Raw genomic sequence first — 20887 nt, 5'->3', positions numbered from 1 at the left:
CTCCTTTTTCTTTCTAAAAGCATTAAATATAAACATTTTTTGGCAGTTACACTTTTCAAGCTCAGACTACATTCTGTATGCTAATGTCTCTTATTCACTGAGGTAATAAATAAACATCTTCATTACGGTTCAAACATGGGTGCCCATTCTGGGGTTTTTAAGGAAGATGGCGTATAACTTTTCTAACATATGTAAAGGATTTATTATTAAGTCCTCCTCACTCATGCCCTAACGATGTACCCGGGAGGGTCCAAAAAAACACTCCTTTCACCAAGGCTTGAGAAACACATTGATGAAGGGAGCCCCAACATCCTTAACGAGCTCTTTGTGGTTTGATAAACTCTGTATGGCTAGAAGACCAAGAATAACAGTGGGAAATGGTGTCATCATCCTGGGTTGCCTGAATTCAAGGGGGATGATGGGATCTTGGGTGGCACAGGCCAAGTGACTACACTTGAATTCCCAAGCCAAAGTAGAAGAAATGTAATTTAAAAGAAATTCAAACCTCTAGGCCAAGTTTTCATCAAGCCTCTGGTTCTGCACCATCAATACGGTAGCTACCAGTGACATGTGATTGTTTAAACCCACATTTAAATAATTTTAAAATTTCAGTTTCTCAGTCACTCTAGCCACATTTCAAGTACTTTAACAGCCACATGTGGTTATCAGCTACTGTATTAGACAGCACAGATCAAGAATATTTCCATCATTGCAGATCCAATTACTAATTTACAGAAAATCTACAGAACAAAGAAAGAAGCTAAGCTATCCCATGGTGATACCATCAGAAAAATCCAGACTATGAAACTCTTCAGACCAATGACATAGTTTTTAACAAATAAATTTCATGGGAAAAAAAAAATGAACAAGATACAGTAGGAGGGAGGAACTAATAGATTTTTTAAATTAGTAGCATATTTTAAAACTTTAAGATAAATGAGAATCCATACCTTATTTCTTGGGAAGCCTATGAAATTGAAGTACAACTATAAAGTAAGAAAGGGAGAAATTTGGTGTCTTAGTGAACTAGTGCTGCTGTAACAGAAAGACCACAAGCAGATGGCTTTAACAAAGGCAGGTTAAGCTCCTCACAGGGAAGTACGATAGAAGTCCACATTCAGGGCTTCAGCTCCAGGGGAAGGCTTTTTTTCTCTGTCATCCTTCTCATCAATCTTCCCCACCCCCCCCACCCCCACCGCCACCAGACTTCCAGGAGCTTCTCTGCACAGAGACCCTGGGTCCAAAGGACTTGCTCTGCTCCCAGCACTGCTTTCTCAGTGGTAGGAGGTCCCCTACTCTCTGTTTTCTTCCCTTTCTTTTTACTTCTTGTAACATAAAAGGTGATGCAGGTACAATATAAAGGGAAACTCCCTTTTCCTTGAATCAGGGATGTGACCTTAGTAACAGTGTTACAATCCCACCCTAATCCTCTTTAACATAAAATTACAATCACAAAATGGAGGACGACCACACAATACTGGGAATCATGGCCCAGCCAAATTGATACAAACATTACTGGGGGGACATAACTTGATCTATGACACTTGGTAAATAAAAATAAGACAAAAAATCCAAAGAAAAGAGGACAATAAGTGTAAAAGATAGTTAAAAATGACTAGCAATTAGCACAAAATAAAATAAAGCATGTTCTCACTTTATTCTCACTATCAGCTATCTTTAACATACTCTGAATAAGTGAAGCAAAATAGAAAAGAACTTGGATTTCGACCAAATTTGAACCAAAGTAGAAATACCTAAAACAACATATTCTGACGTTTATCAGCATTGCTTGTATTAAGAAAAGGCAGTAAATAGCATGTGTTGGCATATACTCATGATCCCATTACAGAATGTCGAGCACTCTTAGTGAAGCCACTCCCTTGGATTTCAAAAACTGAAGCTATGAGCACAATGAAGTAGGGCATGTTTGGTTTGCAAACCTCAGTGAAGTGGAAGGTAAAGGAAGGAAAAGAGGAGAAACAGGCAAATGACACCAGTAGAGGCATGTGTGCTGCTCCTATATCCATTCTCAGCTTCTCAGTAACCGCGGCTCCCTAGTTAGAAGATCCTAGCCATGAGGATCACAAGAGCAAATAAAATTCTCAGGAGGACACTAGGTCCGGGCAATAGTCATTTATGAATGAGGTACAGGTGGAGACAGAAGAGAATAAGTCCAATTAGTTGTCCTGATATTCCTGAAGATCGGTCCCTAAGGCAGTCTAATTCTTGGGTCACCTATACATGCCTAAAGGCAACAAATGACCTCACTCCCTCCTAAGGTCCTTCAGCCTCTCCAGATATATATATATATATACACACATACACACATATATACACACACATACATATATTCCCATTGCTGTCAAGTTGACTCCAACTCATAGCAACCCTACAGGACAGAGTGGAACTGTCCCATAGGGTTTCCAAGGCTATAATCTTTACTGGAGCAGATCACCAGATCTTTCTCCCTCAGAGCGGCTAGTGGGTGTGAACTACCAAACTTTTGGTTAGCAGCCGAGTGCTTAGCCACTGTGCCACCAGAGATACAGATGTAGATATACACACACACAACACAGACACAAATTATTTCCTCAAGGAAAGGCTAAAGGTTGGAGGACTCTATCAAAGACCCTGAGGAAGATCCAAGGATGAACCACAAGAAAAACTTTATTTCATGAACCTGTGAAGGAAAAGTCACGTTCTCGATATTTGCTAACACTCTCAGGCAGAGACGAAACTGTGTTAAAAGAAATGATTAAGGCAGAAAGGCTACATGGCTTCAAAGTGGAAAAGGTTTTACACACACATGCTCTACTATAAGAATTTCCACCAGAAAAAAAATTAGATATAAGCAGCTGAAGTGCTTCAATTCTGATGGAAACTAGAGAGCAAAAAGAGCCTGGGGGGCCAGAAGGATGCTTGGCGTGTTCAAGAAACAGCAGGAGAGTCCTAAAAAAAGTTAAACACAGAATTACTATGTGACTTAGCAATTCTATTCCTAGGTATATGCCCAAAAAATGAAAGCAGGAACTCAAATTGATACTCGGACACCAACGTTCATTGAGCGTTATTCACAATAGCCAAAAGACAGTTACATCCTGAATGTCTTATCAACATACAAATGAATAAACGAAATGTGTCATATATGTACAATGGAATATTTTTTCACCATAAAAATAAATGAAGTTCTAATACATGCTATGACACGGATGAACCTTGAAAACATTATGCTAAGTGAAACCAAGCCAGCCACAAAGGGCAAATACTGTATGAGCCCATTTAGATGAAAAGTCTAGAATGGATAAAAGCATAGAGACAGAAAGTTGATTACTGGTTACCATGGGCTGAGGGGAGAGAGAAATGGGGATTTATTGTTTAAAGGGTACAGAGTTTCTGTGTGGAGTGATGAAAAAGTTTTGGAAACAAACACTGGTAATGGCTGCACAAAACTGTGAGTGTGATTCACACCACTGGGTTGTACACTTGAAAATAGTGAAAATGGTAAATTTATGTTGTGTGTATATATATATATATAAACACAATAAAAAAGAAATGGCAGAGGCCAGAGACAGATGGAGGAAGAAGGACAGTAGGAGAAGGTGAGGTCAAAGGAGTAGTAAGGATAGAGGCAGACTACATAGGGTCTTGGAAACCCTTGTTCACTCTGACTTCTACTCTGAGTGAAATGCAGAGCACAGGCAAGGTTTAGAGCAAAGCAATGATGAGCGCTGACTTAGGTTTTTAAATGATCACCCTGTGGTTATAGAGAAAACAGATCAAAGGGAGCAAGGCTGGTAGCAGGAAGACCAGGTAGTAAGAGGCGAATGAGGTGTTGGGGGCAACAGAAAATAAGGTATAAAAGGTCACATGGATCACAGGTGAGGAGATCAAGTTAAATCCTCTAAATAAATAAATGTCTGAATGTCTTGGACTAACTGAAACTTCGTCTTACTTGTTATATGAAGATAAGCTGATGGGTTATACTTGTTTCAGAAAGGTTTCTTAATTTAGAAGACCAGAAAATTCAAAAAAGACAAGGAACAGAACACCTGTGAACTACTGCCAACTCAGAACTAAGATTAAGCCAAAGAAAATAATTTGTATTCATTCTGTCTTAGTTATCTAGTGCTGCTATAACAGAAATACCACAAGCGGATGGCTTTAACGAAGAGAAATTTATTTTTTCACAGTCCAGGAGGCTAAAAGACCAAATTCAGGGTGCCAGCTCCAGAGATAGGTTTTCTCTCACTGTAGACTCTAGGGGAAGGTCCTTGTCATCAATCTACCCCATTCAAGGAGCTTCTCAGTGCAGGGTCCCTGGCTCTAAAGGACACGCTATTCTCCTAGCTCTTGTTTCTTGGTGGTATGAGGTTCCCGTGTCTCTCTGCTCACTTCTCTTTATATATTTCAAAAGAGACTGGCTTAAGGCACAACCTAATCTTGTAGATTGCATCCTGCCTCATTCATATAACTGCCTCTAATCCTGCCTCATTAACATGATAGAGGTAGGATTTACAACACACAGGAAAATCATATCACATGACAAAATGGTGGACAATCACACAATACCGGGAATCATTGCCTAGCCCAGGTGACAAATATTTTTGGGGGGATACAATTCATGACACATTCCAATTTAAAGAACAAGTCGAAAGAAGCAGTTTTGGAATTGTCCCTCTAAATTTCTACATAGGCTAACTTCCCTGAAATAGGGGATAGGTACAGAGTATGTATTGGACCAAATGGTATATGTTATTGTTAGGTGCCGTTGAGTCAGTTCAAACTCATAGCAACCCTATGTATGACAGACTGAAACAATGCCCAGTCCTGCACCATCCTCACAATTGTTGCAGCCACTGTGTCAATCCATCTCATTGAGGATGTTCCTCTTTTTCACTGACCCTCTACTTTACCAAGCATGATGTCCTTCTCCAGGGACTGATCCCTCCTGATAACATGTTCAAAACACGTGAGTCGAAGTCTCCTTACCCTTGTTTCTAAGGAGCCCTCTGGCTGTACTTCTTCCAAGACAGATTCGTTCGTTCTTCTGGCAATCCATGGTATATTCAAAATTCTTCACCAACACCATAATTCAACAACATCAATTCTTCTTCAGTCTTCTTTATTCACTGTCCCTTTCATATGCATATATGGCGATTGAAAATACCGTGGCTTGGGTCAGGTGCAGTTTAGTCCTCAAAGTGACATCTTTTCATTTTAACACTTTAAAGAGGTCTTTTGCAACAGATTTGCCCAATGCAATGAAGGGTACATGAGTGAGTGACATAGAGGTAATAAAAGAGAGTAAAGCACAATTGCCTGCTTTCCATAACTGCAAAACAAAGGATTTCTCTGGAAAACCTTTCCCAAGAAAACTGAATTAATTTAACAAATTCTAAAGGTGTGCGATCATTATAGGGTAAGAATATGTCCCCATCTGAAATAGACTTTCTCTTGAAAATATATATTATATATATACACACACACACATACACTTTGAGATATATAAATGTTTATCTCATACACACACACACGTATATCCTTGCATTAGCCTAGGGTAAGTTTTTAAATTACTTCATTTAGAAGATATGAAATACTTGGTCACCTTTTTGGTGTAGCTGAAGCCAGGCCTGATGCAGGCAGCAATCTTAATTGGTCAGAATCTGCCATAAAATACTGAGTTTATTAGTTACATTCCTTTTGGTTAAGTAGGAAAAACCCAACCTGAGCTGGCAAAAGCAGAAAGGGAGTCCATTATAGCAATGCAGGGCTGTTTCATGGAAGCCAAAAGCAGGAATGAAGTCAGGTCCCAAACAGGTATGTGAATCAATCAGGGTGCCAACAAGAAAAGAGACGGCTGCCTTAGTCATCTAGTGCTGCTATAACAGAAATACCACAAGTGGATGGTTTTAACAAAGAGAAACTTATTCTCTCACAGTCTAGTAGGCTAGAAGTCCAAATTCAGGGTGCCAGCTCCGAGGGAAGGCTGTCTCTCTCTGCTGGCTCTGGAGAAAGGTCCCTGTCATCAAGCTTCCTGTGGTCTAGGAGCTTCTCCGAGCAGAAACCTGGGTCCAAAGGATGCACTCTGCTCCCTGCACCGCTTTCTTGGTGGTATGAGGCCCCTGTCTCTCTGTTCACTTCTCTTTTTTATATCTCAAAAGAGAATGGCTTAAGACACTATCTAATCTTGTAGATCTCATCAGTATAACTACCGCTAATCCATTTCATTAACATCACAGTGATAGGATTTACAACACACAGGGAAATCACATCAGATGACAAAATGGTAGACAATCATACAATACTGGGAATCATGACCTAGCTGACAGCTATCTTTGGAAGGCAAATTTAATCCATGGAAATGGTACACCCAGAAGAGTCCATCTGAAGAAATTTTAATGAAGGACTATTTACAGAAGTGTGGACAAGTTAAGAGAACAAAAAAGATAACAATGAGGTACCCAAAATAAGCAAGAGCAGAAAACCAAGCCTAAAGGGTCAAGCAGAGGGAACAGGGCCATCCTAGTCCAATAAAATCCACAGCTATAGAAGAGGACCCACCTGGCAAGAGCTTCAGCTACTGAGAAATGCAGCCACTGCCAAGAATGCACTGGGGCAGGAGGGGGCAGGAAAAATAAATAACTGGACTTCTTTCTCCTCTAATCTCTAATCTCCTAGTGTACTCACTGTCCAAATCCAACCAGGAGCCAGAGGGCAAGGGAACCCAAATCATGCAGTCCATAGAGGTCAGCATCTCAAGGCACAGGGCAAAACAGAGAACAGAGGAGAATGGATGCAGGGGATAAAAGAGGGAATAACCACCCCAAGTGGAAACAAGAACCACGCTAGGAAAAAAAAAAAAAAAAAGCCCCCAAAAAGCACTAATTCAGCACACAGTGCCTTTTCCAGGAATACAATCCTTGTAGTACATAGGAAACTAGGACATTAAAAAAGGCTGGTTACTAAAGGGTAAGAATGAAAAGAAAAACTAATAGAAGACCATTCTTATTCTAGAGACTTAGTAATAACTTGTGAGTTGCTTTGTTTAAAAAAAAAAAAAATTTTTTTTTTTACTATTATATCTTAAAACTCAAAGGAGACATAACCTCATCATTTGTAGATTTCTAACCCAACTCTAAAATAAATAATATTGAGGCATAAGATATACTATGAAAATACTTAGTAGTTTTTAAAGATCCTGTCACCATTAAACAATGATACAGCTCAATAATAAAATAGTACTGTTACAGAATTAAAGTTATCCTACAAAGTTTTATCAAATAAAATTGAAAATTGGCCATCTATATTTTTATGTCACTTTTATCCATCTTGATTTGTCCATAGTAACAAACCATGAAACAATAATGCTTTCTGGAAAAGTTTAAATGAAAATAAAGTCACACATTAATTTCATAAAATTACAGCAAAAAAAAAAAAAAGGATAAAAGCAGACTAAGAAATATAGGCAGTAGCAAAGCACACTAAATTTCCAACAGTTTACCAATTGAGAGATCTGCAGATCCTTAACGTAAAATATAGACTTTAATCATAGTCTCCTGCTTTTTGTGAACAACAAACTTTCCTGAGCTTCCATCCCAGTCATTTCAAAATGAGTTTCTTAGGAAACGCATTTGTGAAATTATGGTTTGATTCCTTTAAAAAGGAACCAGTCCTGTGGCTAAAAGCTACAGAGTAAGAAATTTAATTTTACATGCCTTTTGAAGAATATAATTGAGTCAGAGGACAACTAAATAATTCAAAATGACAGTATGGCAAAAGAAAACTGAGGTAGAAGAGTAAAAGTCAGTCAAAGCCACTGTAACATACAAAATGACATAGACATGAAAAATTAAGAAAATACTAATCACGGATAGCATTCATTACCAACTAATGCTTTGCTGGTTCCCAAAATATGTCTCTCTAATGCACAACTTTTATAATTATTTACTACATTAAAAGGGTTAATACTAAAATCAAAACATTTCACCTAAGCACTCTTATCTAGAGAGTATATGCATGTGGTAATGGGAAACGGACACGAAAGCAACAGTATAGACTACGCACTATGTTACAGCCTGTGTCCTACATAACCTTTTGAATGCATGACCTTTAAGTTGCTGAAGGTTGCCTCAGAATTTGGCTCAGTTTGATCGAAACATCTGTTCCCCTTGCAGGTATACTGTAAGGACTTTTTTCTCAGTTGGATTCAGAACACAGCAAGTGAGCCCTTGTCTGTCCAATCATACAGACCCCAACCCTTGTAAATCAAGTTCTGGGAGGACAACAGCAGGTCCACATTCCATCACCCTTTCTCAGCCAGCTAGGCCAACTGACTGCTGTGAGAACTGCTCTTATCATGTCATCAAATCAAACCATGTTGAGAAGAGGGACTGTAAGAGGCATCTGCAGAATTCCCCAAATGTAGTGACTTTGGAACATTGACAGATGCATCTGTCAATTTGTACCTTCAACTAACCTGATGTCCACTGGCCCGACACAGAAAAGCTGTCCAAGATCGACTCCAATTCTTTCACATTATTTTCACATGTCTCTACTAGGAAGGCCTGGTGCTTCTTAGCCTTTTTAATCAAGAAAAAAAAATTATACATAATAAGGTCAGGTATTATAAGAGCTACAGATTCTTTGTGTGGACATTATTCAAACCTAATATTAATAAACCCTCTTTCTGTCTTAATCACACCTTTTACTTAGCTTAACGTAACACTGTACAAAGTCTCATTAGCAATTTAATGAGGGCTTACCTAGTGCCCGTAATTATTTGAAGTATTTTATATATAGTAATTCTTTTTATCCTCACAACAACCCTATGGGGGGAGGGCTATTATTATCATCCTGATTTTATAGATAAGAAAACAGACACAAGATGAATTGAAGAACACATTAAAAGACAATGCTTTCAGTTGTGCGGCAAATTGTCAGATGGCAGTCAAAAGTGAAGGCAGCAGGACCAACTAGAAGGTACTGCAGCAGTCTACTCAAGAGGTGACTGTATTACTAGGGAAAAGGGAAGAAAAATGGATGTAGTGGAAAGACACCTAGAAAGCAGACTGGCCAGACCTTGGTAATTAATGTTGCATTGGGTTAGCCTACTTGGATTGGATTGGGTTGGGTTGGGTTGGGTTGGGTTGGGTTGGGTTGGGTTGGGTTGGGTTGGGTTGGGTTGGCTTGGGTTGGGTTGGCTTGGGTTGGGTTGGCTTGGGTTGGGTTGGCTTGGGTTGGGTTGGCTTGGGTTGGTTTGGATTGGCTTGAATTGGGTTGGGGTGGGTTGGGTTGGCTTGGGTTGGATTGGGTTGGGTTGGGTTGGGTGGGATTGGAATGGAATAGGTTGGATTAGATTGAATTGTATCGCATGGTGTTAGGGAAAGTGGTCAGACAAAGGGAGGAGTCAAGACTGATTCAAAGGTTTTAGGCTAGAAGTACTCGGTGAGCTTCAGTAGTTGAATGAAAACAATGGAGGCAGAGGTCTTGTTTTAGCTATTTTTATTTACTCGCTTGTTTGCTTTTGGCAGGGGCTATGAAATATGAATTCCACTTTGATCATATTCCATTAGAGATACTTATAAGGCATTCCCAGAACCAGCACAACGACTGGTAAAAAAAACAGGCCCTCAGAAGATATCTTCGTATGAACAAACAACAAATAAAGTAGATAAATATGGGATGCATACTCGGAACTAGCTTAATATAAAGGATTGACTAAATTCCTATTTCAGTAATAATTCTCTTTCAATATAGGACCCAATCCTGACTAAATTATTAGCTGGTACATGGGATTGGAGCTGTTCGTTACACCATGTGATCTATGGTTTTTCTAATTCACTCCTCCCATTAACTCATAGTCAGGGTTTATAAGTATATAAACATGGGCACACTGGTTCAGCCCTGAACCTGAATCATCTAGTCATTCCAAAAATCCCATTCTTTCAAATCCAAGCAAACAATGAAATATATGTATTTGGATTTGGGGCCAGAGACACAGCCAGTCACTATTGGCCAGAAGAATAAAATGGACTAATCAGTATCTATAATAAGATATCACATGTTTTCAATCATAACTTATAGCATCATATCTAAGCCAAACTGTTAGACAACATTTTGGTTCTAGAATTCCTGAGGTCCAGTACAAATAATGCTAAATAGGTCTTTGAAAACTTGACCAACTAGACAGCATTAAAACTATCACTGGACTCCTTACTGAACCAACAGAGTGCCTAATTATTTGCTCTAATCCTGAATCAGTTACATAGGGGGGATGTATTTCTAGTTGTTTCCCAAGATTTCCAAATATATAAGAGCATTCTGAAAGGAGTTGACTAAACAAACCCTTCACTCTCCCACCCTCTATTCTCAATTAAAAGAGACCTACTCACCTGTTCCTCCTAGAGAGCAGTTACTTGGGATGATAGGAGGCCTCATACTATGGCTGTAAACCAAGTGAATCATCAAAAGAAGCCAAGAATGTACTGCCAAATGAGCTGGCACCAACATTTAAATAGCAAGACATGCTTAATCTTACCTTTTAAAAAATCATTTGCCACTTACAACTGTGGTAAGGAGTGCAAAATGGGGTCAAGTTTTAATATAAAATGTCTGTACTATTATAGTTTAAAATCAAATTTAATGTCATAATAGCCAGAGAACATTGGCTAGTATAAAAATTTTTTAAAGAACAAAGAAGTAGTTTGATCATTCTTAAGGCTTAAAAAAAAAAGGTTAATTATGCCTGAAAGGTACTCTTAAGTTTATAATTAGCAGTAGTATAATTTTCAGGTCATTCTATAGAGATAAAATCCATTCCAAACCCACTGTCGTCAAGTTGATTTCAACCCGATAGGACACAGTACAACTGCCCCAAAGTTAACTGGCTAATATTCTTGAAATACAGCCAAAAAATTTTTACTTATATTTAATAATTAGTTTTATAAGCAAGTCAATGGCCAGAAAAACTGTCCTTGTTTTAAAGTCAATAATTTTTCCTAATAAACTGGATTACTGTTATAAATGAAGCTGTCACTCTTCATTAGTAGCAAAATTGTTTTGAGTTTGTTTTTTAAGTGCTGCATTGTGCTTATATTTAAATTTTGTTTCTAAAGTTATTATTCTCCTAATAGCTTTTTCATGCATAAGGAATTCTCAAAGACAAAATCTATCTTTATTGCTTTTGTTCTACTTCCTAGTTCCTTGTGTAGTGCCTGGGGTCTTAAAAGCTTGCACACAGCCGTCCAAGGAACAACAATTGGTCTCTAATTGCCTTGAGCAACAGGGGAAGAAAGAGAGTCAGGACTAGGAGGAGAATACGCAATGTGTGGCTAACCGGCTCCATGAACAACTGCCATGAGACCAGAAGAACTGGATGGTGCCTGGTGACCATTACTGAGCATTTTGATCAAAGATGCTATACAAGGATCTGATCAAATGGGAGAAAATGCAAAACAAAATTTCAAATTCTCATGGTCTCCAGGCTTCCTGGAGCCATGAAGGCTAGATGAACCCCTGAAGCTACTGCCTTGGGATAATCTTTAAAGCTTAAACCAAAAATTAAAACCAAACAACAGTTTAGCTTAACTAGTAAAAAATGTCTGCCTTGAGCATTATGCTCTTTTATGAACTATCTGTATGGGATCAAATTGGTAACAGCCAACTTCAAAGACTAGATAGGAACCTTAGGGGTCAGTAAATTTATGTTAATGGGGAAGAAACAACTCAGAACAGGAGGATGAGAATGGTTGCACAGCTCTAAGAATGTAATCACCATCAGGAATGATACACATAGAAACTGTTGGTCTGTTGTATGTTTTGCTGTGTATACTCTCAATAACAATGAAATAAATAAAATTTTTAAAAGACAATGTATCAGCTAAATAAACAAAACCTTGAATGTTAAATTGTTGATTCAACAATTCTGTAATTCTAAACATTTCTAGGAGTTGAAAAGGTAAAACTGAAGAATAAAAGGGTTTGTTTATTCACTGAGACATAATTCATATAAAGAGCTTGCTACTCTTGGAATAAAAGTCCCTCAGTGCTATGCTCATCCATGCATCTGTCAGTTTGTCATACTGTGGGGGCATGTTGACATGATACTAGAAGCTATGCAGCCAGTATTTCAAATACCAGCAGGGTCATCCAAGGTGCACAGGTTTTACCCGAACTTCCGAACTAAAATAGACTTGGAAGAAGGACCTGGCAGTCTACTTCTGAAAAAACTGGCTGGTGAAAACCTTATGAATAGCAGCAGAACACTGCTTGGTGTAGTGCCAGAAGATGAGTTCCTCAGGTTGGAAGGCACTCAAAATATGACTAAGGAAGAGCAGCCTCCTCAAAGTAGAATCAACCTCAATGACATGGATGGAGTCAAGCTTTCAGATCCTCCATTTGCTGAGGTGGTACAACTCAAAATAAGAAGGAACAGCTACAAATATCGATTAATAATTGGAACACAGAATGCACAAACTATGAATCTAGAAAAATTGGAAGTCATCAAAAACGGACTGCACAAAGATTGACATCCTAGACATTAGTAAGCTGAAATGCACATTTAATTGCCATTCTGTATTGGACAATCGTATGGTCTTCTATGTTGGGAATGACAAATTGAAGAAGAATGGTGTCACATTCATTATTAAAACATAACATTTCAAGATCTATCCTGAAGTAAAATACTGTCAGTGATAATATCCACATGCCTAAAAAGACCAGTTGATATGACTATTATACAAAGACCAAACATGAAGAAACTGAAGATTTTTACCAATTTCTACAGTCTGAAATTGATCAAACATATAATCAAGATACATTGATAATTACTGATGATTGGAACGTGAAAGTTGGAAATGAATAAGGAACAGTACCTGGAAAACATGGCCATAGTAATAGAAACAACTCTGGATATCACTTCACAGAATGTTGCAAGACAATGACTTCTTCACTGCAACTATCTTTTTTCAACAACATAAACGGCAACTACTCACATGGACCTCGCTGGATGGAACATATAGTAATCAAATCAACTTCATTTGTTGAAAGAGATGATGGAGAAGCTCAATATCATCAGTCAGAACAAGGCCAGGGGCTGACTGTGAAATAGAGCATCAGTTGCTCATATGGAAGTTCAAGTTAAAGCTGAAGAAAATTAGAATAACTCCATAAGTTCCAAAATAGGACCTTGAGTATATCCCACCTGAACTTAGAAATTATCTCAAGAATAGATCTGCCACACTGAACACTAATGACCGAAGACCAGACAAGTTATGGAATGACATCAAGGATATCATACATGAAGAAAACAGAAGATAATTAAAAAAAACAGGAAAGATAGGCGGGTCCAAAGTGGCGGAGTACTCAGACACTGCAGGTGATCCCTCTTACAACAAAGACCCAAAAAAACAAGTGAAACAATTATATATATGCCAAGCTACGAGCCCTGAATAACAAAGGCAAAGTTAGAAAACACTGAGCGGCAGGAGGAGGGACAGACGGTTCAAAAGCGGCAAGCAGTTGCCGGACCCGAGTTGTAGGGAACCCTCAGGCACCATTCCCTGGAGTGACCAAGGCGGGGCTGGTGGTAGCAGCCCGGACACAGTTTCCTCAGGGACAGGCAACCAACTGCACAGCCTACTCACACCTCCAGAACCAGAGAAGAACAGTGCTTTCGACAAAAGCTAAGAACTTGCATTTATTTTACTGTGCCCCCAGCGCCCAGGCTGGCTTCAGTGGCTGTCAATTTTCCTGGCCTGAGATAGGTCCTGCTGCACTCCCTGAGCCATTCTCCTGGCCTTGGAGAAGGAATAAATTAACAATTGGGGGAAAAGATAATATGGAACTCCACTACGCTGGGGAGCTCAGGACAGAAGTAGCTCCTGTCCAGGCACAAATGGCCCACAGACTCTGAATAGCTTTCACCCCTGCATGAACCTATGTGTGCCCATTTCAGGAGAATAGGCCCTTGTTGGCAGGCTACAACTGTTTTGGCTGTGCAGTGGAGAGGCGGGTATTTGGTATTTCACACTGCTTTGCCTATTAAACAGGGTCCTCACCTACACACATCAGGGGCCTAAAGACTGGTGGCTCCACCCATGTTACAGGTCCAAGGATAAGTGGTACCTCCCAGTCCAGACAGCCAAAACCAATGGGTGCCCATGGTCTGGCTGCAGAACCCACCCACCTCTGTGCTCTAGGGAACAGGGACGCACTTTCCTACAGACACTTGGGGGACAGTTGTTAGCTCCCTGCCTTGTTCAGAGAGGGACCCTCTGCTGTAACCAGATACCTGTACCTACGCCAATCACCCCTGCCCCTCTAAGACTGTAGGAGAGAGCCTGTAACACACACTTGATGATGAACTACTTGGACACCTAAGCTGAATCCATACAAGAAAAGTGAATGGACACCTAGGCTCAGATACCTGGTAACAGCTCTAAGAATCTGGTGACAGAAGTTAGAGTTTTAAAGGTGAAAATAATCAGGCTAGCTCACTCAAGCAACCTATTTGGGCATATCAAAACAAAACAAAGCAAGAAGCTAGGATACAGTAAGTAAACATAAAATAAACTAATACAATAACATACATGGATCGGAGACAACAGTCAATATCAAATCACATAAAGAAGCAGACCATGATCACTTCAACAAGCTCTCAAAACAAAGAAACAAGGAATCTTCTGGATGAAGGTCTATTCCTGGAATTACCAGATGCAGAATACCAAAGATTAATATACAGAACTCTTCAAGACATCAGAAATGAGATCAGGCAAAAGACAGAACAAGCCAAGGAACACACAGATAAAGCAGGTGAAGAATTTAAAAAGTTTATTCAAGAACATACTGAAAAATTTAATAAACTGCAAGAATCCATAGAAAGACAACAATCAGAAATTCAGAAGATTAACAATGAAATTACAGAATTAGACAACTCAATAGAAAGTCAGAGGAGCAGAACTGAGCAAATAGAAGGCAAAATTAGTGAGACTGAAGATAAAACACTTGGCACCAATATATTCCAAGAAAAATCAGATAAAAGAATTTTAAAAAATGAAGGGAACTTAAGAATCATACGGGACTCTATCAAGGGAAATAATCTACAAGCGACTGGAACACAAGAACAGGGAGGGATAACAGAAAATACAGAGAGAATTGTTGAAGATTTCTTGACAGAAAATTTCCCTGATATTGTGAAAGATGAGAAGATAGCTAGCCAAGATGCTCATCAAACTCCACATAAGGTAGATCTCAAAAGAAAGTCACCAAGACATATTATAATCAAACATGCCCAAAGCAAACATAAAGACAGAAGTTTAAGAGTGGCTAGGGATAAATGAAAAGTCACCTACAAAGAACAGTCAATAAGAATAAGCACGTACTATTCGGCAGAAACCATGGAGGCAAGAAGGCAATGGGATGACTTATATAAAACATTTAAGGAAAAAAATTGCCAGCCAAGAATCATATATCCAGCAAAACTGTCTCTCAAATATGAAGGTGAAATTAGGACATTTCCAGATAAGCAGAAGTTTAGGGAATTTGTAAAAACCAACCCAAAACTAGAAGAAGAAATACTAAAGGGAACCCTCTGACTAGAAAGTTAACAATATCAGATATCAACCCAAAACTAGAAAACAGGACAGAGTAATCATATATCAACCCAGACAGGGAAATAACTCAAGATAAAAAAAAAACACTCAAAACAGGGAAACAGCGATGTCATTACGTAAAAGAAGACAACATTAAAACAATAAAGAGGGGTTTTTAAGAAATATACTCATAGATCTTTCATACGGAGAGGAAGTCAAGGCGATATAAAAAAATAAAAGATAGGTTTAAACTTAGAAAAAGAGGTGTAAATATTAAGGTAACCACAAAGGAGACTAACTATCCTACTCATCAAAATAAAATACAGGAAAAAAATAGACTCAGCAAAAACAAAATAATCAACAATGAATAAGAGGAAAAGACAATATATAAAAATACACTACTCAGCCCAAAAATTAAATGGGAAAAAGAAACCATCAACAACATACAAAAACAGACATGAAAACGGCAGCACTAAACTCATCACTATCCATAATTACACAGAATGTAAACTGAAAAATGCACCAATAAGGAGACAGAGAGTGGCAGAATGGACGAAAAAACACTATCTGTTTATATGCTTTCTACAAGAGACATACCTTAGACTTAGAGACCCAAACAAACTAAAACGTAAAGGATAGAAAAAAATATAACAAGCAAACAACAATCAAAAAAGACCAGGAGTGGCAATATTAATTTCCAACAAAATAGACGTTAAAGCTAAATCCACCATAAAGGATGAGGAAGAATACTATGTAATGATTAAAGGGACAATACACCAGGAGGATATAACCATATATTTATGCACCCGATGACAGGGCTGCAAGATACATAAAACAAACTCTAACGGCAATGAAAATTGAGAAAGACAGCTCTACAATAAAAGTAGGAGACTTCGACACACTACTTTCGGCAAAAGACTAAATATCTGAAACGAAGCTCAACGAAGATCTAAATGCCGCAATCAACAAACCTAACCCCATAGACACATCACATACAGAACACTCCACCAACAGCAGTCAAGTATACTTTCTTTTCCAGCCCACATGGAACATTCTCTAGAATAGACCATGTATTACGTGATAAAGCAAGCCTTAGCAGAACCCAAAACATCAAAACATTACAAAGTATCTTCTCTGACCATAAGGCCATAAAAGTAGAAATCAATAACAGAAAAAGCAGGGAAAAGAAATCAAACACTTGGAAACTGAACAATACCCTGCTCAAAAATGACTGGGTTATAGACACCATCAAGGATGGAAAAAAGAAATTCACATAATCCAATGAGAATGAAAACACTTCCTATCAGAACCTTTGGGACACAGCTAAAGCAGGGCTCGGAGGTCAATTTACATCAGCAAATGCACACATACAAAAAGAAGAAAGGGCCAAAATCAAAGAATTATCCTTACAACTTGAACAAATAGAGAGCAACGAAAAAAGCCCTCAGACACCAAAAGAAAGTAAATAATAAAAATTAGAGCAAAATGAAATAGAGAACAGAAAAAAAAAATCGAAAGAGTTAACAAGACGAAAAGCTGGTTCTTTGAAAATATTAACAAAATTGATAAACCACTGGTCAAACTGACAAAAGAGAAACAGGAGAGGAAGCAAATAACGTGAATATGAAATGAGATGGGTAAAATTACAACAGACCCAACTGAAATTAAACAAATCATATCAGATTACTATGAAAAACCTAGAAGAAATGGATGAATTTCTAGAAACACACTACTTACCTAAACTAATACAAATAGAGGTAGGACAACTAAATAAACCCGTAACAAAAGATGAGATTGAAAAGGTAATTAAAAAACTCCCAACAAAAAAAAAAAAAGCCCTGGCCTGGGCAGCCTAACTGGAGAGTTCTACCAAATTTTCAGAGAAGAGTTAACACCGCTACTAACCCAAACCCAGTGCCGTCGAGTCAATCCCGACTCATAGTGACCCTACACCGCTACTACTAAAGGTATTTCAGAGCATAGAAAAGGATGGAATACTCTCAAACTCATGCTATGAAGCCAGCATATCCCTGATAGCAAAACCAGGTAAAGGCACCATGAAAAAAGAAAATGACAAACCTATATCCCTCATGAACTTAGATGTAAAAATCCTCAACAAAATTCTAGTCAACAGAATTCAAAAACATATCAAAAATATAATTTGCCATGACCAAGTAGGATTTCTACCAGGTATACAGAGATGGTTCAACATTAAAAAAACAATTAATGTAATACATCATATAAATAAAATGACAAGAACCACATGATCTTATCAATTGATGCAGAAAAAGCACTTGACAAAGTCCAACAGCCATTCATGATAAAAACTCTCAGCAAAATAGGAACAAAAGGAAAATTCCTCAGCATAATAAAGGGCATTTACACAAAGCCAACATCCTAAATGGAGAGAGCCTGAAAGCATTCCCCTTGAGATCGGGAACCAGACAAGGATGCCCTTTATTGCCACTCTTCTTCAACAAGTGCTGGAGGTCCTAGCCAGAGCAATTAGGCAAGATAAAGAAATAAGGGGCATCCACATTGGTAAAGAGGAAGTCAAAGGATCTCTATTTGCAGATGACATGATCTTATACACAGAAAACCCTAAGAATCCTCAAGAAAACTACTGAAACTAATAGAAGAGTTCAGTAGAGTATCAGAAGACAAGATAAACGTAAAAAATCAGTTGGATTCCTCTACACCAACCAAAAGAACATCGAAGAGGAAATCACCAAATCAATGCCATTTACAGTAGCCCCCCAAAAGATAAAATACTCAGGAATAAATCTTACCAGAGACATAAAAGACCTATACAAAGAAAACTACAAGACAAAACTACAAGAAATCAAGAGACGACATAAGTGGAAAACCATGCCTTGCTCATGGATAGGAAGACTCAACATTATAAAAATGTCTATTCTACCAAAAGTGATCTGTAGATACAACACATTTCCGATCCAAATTTCAACAACGTTTTTTAATGAGATGGAAAGACGAATCACCAACTTCGTATGGAAGGGAAAGAGGCCTCAGAAAAGGAGAGTTTTACCGACAAAGAAGAGCAAAATAGGAGGCCTCACTCTACCTGATTTTAGAACATATTATACTGCCACAATAGTCAAAACAGCCTGGTACTGGTACAACAAAAGATACATACGCCAGTAGAACAGAATTGAGAATCCAGACATAAATCCACCCACATATGAGCAGCTGATATTTAACAAAGGCCCAAAGTCAGTTAAATGGGGAAAAGAGTATCTTTAACAAATGGTGCTGGCATAACTGGATATCCATTTGCAAAAAAAATGAAAACAAGACCCATACCTGACACCACGTACAAAAACTAACTCAAAATCGATCAAAGACCTAAATATAAAATCTAAAATGATAAAGATCATGGAAGAAAAAATAGGGACAATGCTAGGAGCCCTAATACATGGCATAAACAGTACACAAAACATTACTAACAATGCACAAACACCAGAAGAGTAACTAGATAACTGGGAGCTCCTAAAAGTCAAACACCTATGCTCATCCAAAGGCTTCACCAAAAGATTACCTATAGCCTGGGAAAAAGTTTTTAGCTTTGACATTTCCAACAAGCGCCTGGTCTCTAAAATCTACATGGTACTGCAAAAACTCAACAACAAAAAGACAAATAGCTCAATGAAAAAATGGGCAAAGGATATGAACAGATACTTCACTAAAGAAGACATTCAGGTAGCTAGCAGATACATGAGGAAATGCTCACAGTCATTAGCCATTAGAGAAATGCACATCAAAACTACAATGAGATTCCATCTCACTCCAACAAGACGGGCATTAATCCAAAAGGCACAAAATAATAAATGTTGGAGAGGTTGTGGACAGACTAGAATGCTTACACACTGCTGGTAGGAATGTAAAATGGTACAACCACTTTAGAAATCGATTTGGCGCTTCCTTAAAAAACTAGAAATAAAACTACCATACAATCCAACAATCCCACTCCTTAGAATATGTCCTAGAGAAATAAGAGCCTTTACACGAACAGATATATGCACACTCATGTTTACTGCAGCACTGTTTACAATAGCAAAAAGATGGAACCAACCAAGGTGCCCATCAATGGATGAATGGATAAATAAATTACAGTATATTCACACAATGGAATACTATGCATCAATAAAGAACAATGATGAATCCGTGAAACATTTCATAACATGGAGGAATGTGGAAGGCATTATGCTGAGTGAAATTAGTCAGCTGCAAAAGGACAAATATTGTATTAGACCACTAATATAAGAACTCAAGAAATAGTTTAAACAGAGAAGAAAATATTCTTTGATGGTTACAGGAGTGGGGAGGGAGGGAGAGGGGTATTCACTAATTAGATGGTAGACAAGAACTACTTTAGGTGAAGGAAAAGACAATACACAATACAGAAGAGGTCAGCACCACTGGGCTAAACGAAAGGCAAAGAAGTTTCCTGAACAAACTGAATGCTTCAAAGGCCAGTGTACCAGGGGCAGGAGCTTGGGGACCATGGTTTCAGGGTACATCTAGGTCAACTGGCATAATAAAATCTACTAAGAAAACATTCTACATCACACTTTGGAAAGTGGCGTCTGGGGTCTTAAACACTAGCAACTGGCCATCTAAGGTGCATCAGCTGGTCTCAACCCACCTAGAGCAAAGGAGAATGAAGAACACCAAAGACACAAGGTAATTATGAGCCCAAGAGAAAGAAAGGGCCCTGTAAATCAGAGACTATATCAGCCTGAGACCAGAAGAACTCGATGGTGCCCAGCTACAACCAATGACTTCCCTGACAGGGAACACAACAGAGACCCCCTGAGGGAGCAGGAGAGAAGCAGGATGTAGACCTCAAATTCTTGTAAAAAGACCAGACTTAATGGTCTGACTGAGATTAGAAGGACCCCAGAGGTCATGGTCCCCAGGCCTTCTGTTTGCCCAAGATGGGAACCATTCCCAAAGCCAACTCTTCAGACAAGGATTGGACTGGACTATAAAACAGAAAATGATACTGGTGAGGAGTGAGATTCCTGGATCAAGTAGACACATGAAACTATGTGGGCAGCTCCTGTCTGGAGAGGAGATGAGAACACAGCGGGGGACAGAAGCTGGCTGAATCTACACGGAAATACACGGTGGAGAGACGGAATGTGCTATCTCATTAAGGGGAGAACAATAGGAGTATATAGCAAGGTGTATATAAATTTTTGTATGAAAGACTGACTTGATTCGTTAACTTTCACTTAAAGCACAATAAAAATTAGGAAAAAAAAAAAAAGACAGGA

The 20887-nt window shown here is 38.6% G+C and overlaps 1 protein-coding gene across 7 annotated transcripts in view; it reads right to left on the bottom strand.

Moving 5' to 3' along the window:
• The window catches only part of CCDC171 (coiled-coil domain containing 171), a 419844-nt gene that overhangs the window by 313341 nt on the left and 85616 nt on the right, over positions 1-20887 (bottom strand). For all 7 annotated transcript variants that reach the window (XR_007518562.1, XM_049894821.1, XM_049894820.1 and 4 more), the window contains one exon: positions 8477-8579. Coding sequence is in view for 6 of the 7 variants with exons in the window: in XM_049894821.1 (XP_049750778.1) it covers positions 8477-8579 (103 nt within the window). In the remaining variant the exon portion in view is untranslated. The remainder of the gene's footprint in view (positions 1-8476; positions 8580-20887) is intronic.

The sequence above is a fragment of the Elephas maximus genome, chromosome 9, assembly GCF_024166365.1.
Source record: "Elephas maximus indicus isolate mEleMax1 chromosome 9, mEleMax1 primary haplotype, whole genome shotgun sequence".
NCBI classification, from domain to species: domain Eukaryota; kingdom Metazoa; phylum Chordata; class Mammalia; order Proboscidea; family Elephantidae; genus Elephas; species Elephas maximus.
The sequence above is the reverse complement of the archived record's forward strand: the minus strand, read 5'-3'. Positions and strand labels throughout refer to the sequence as shown.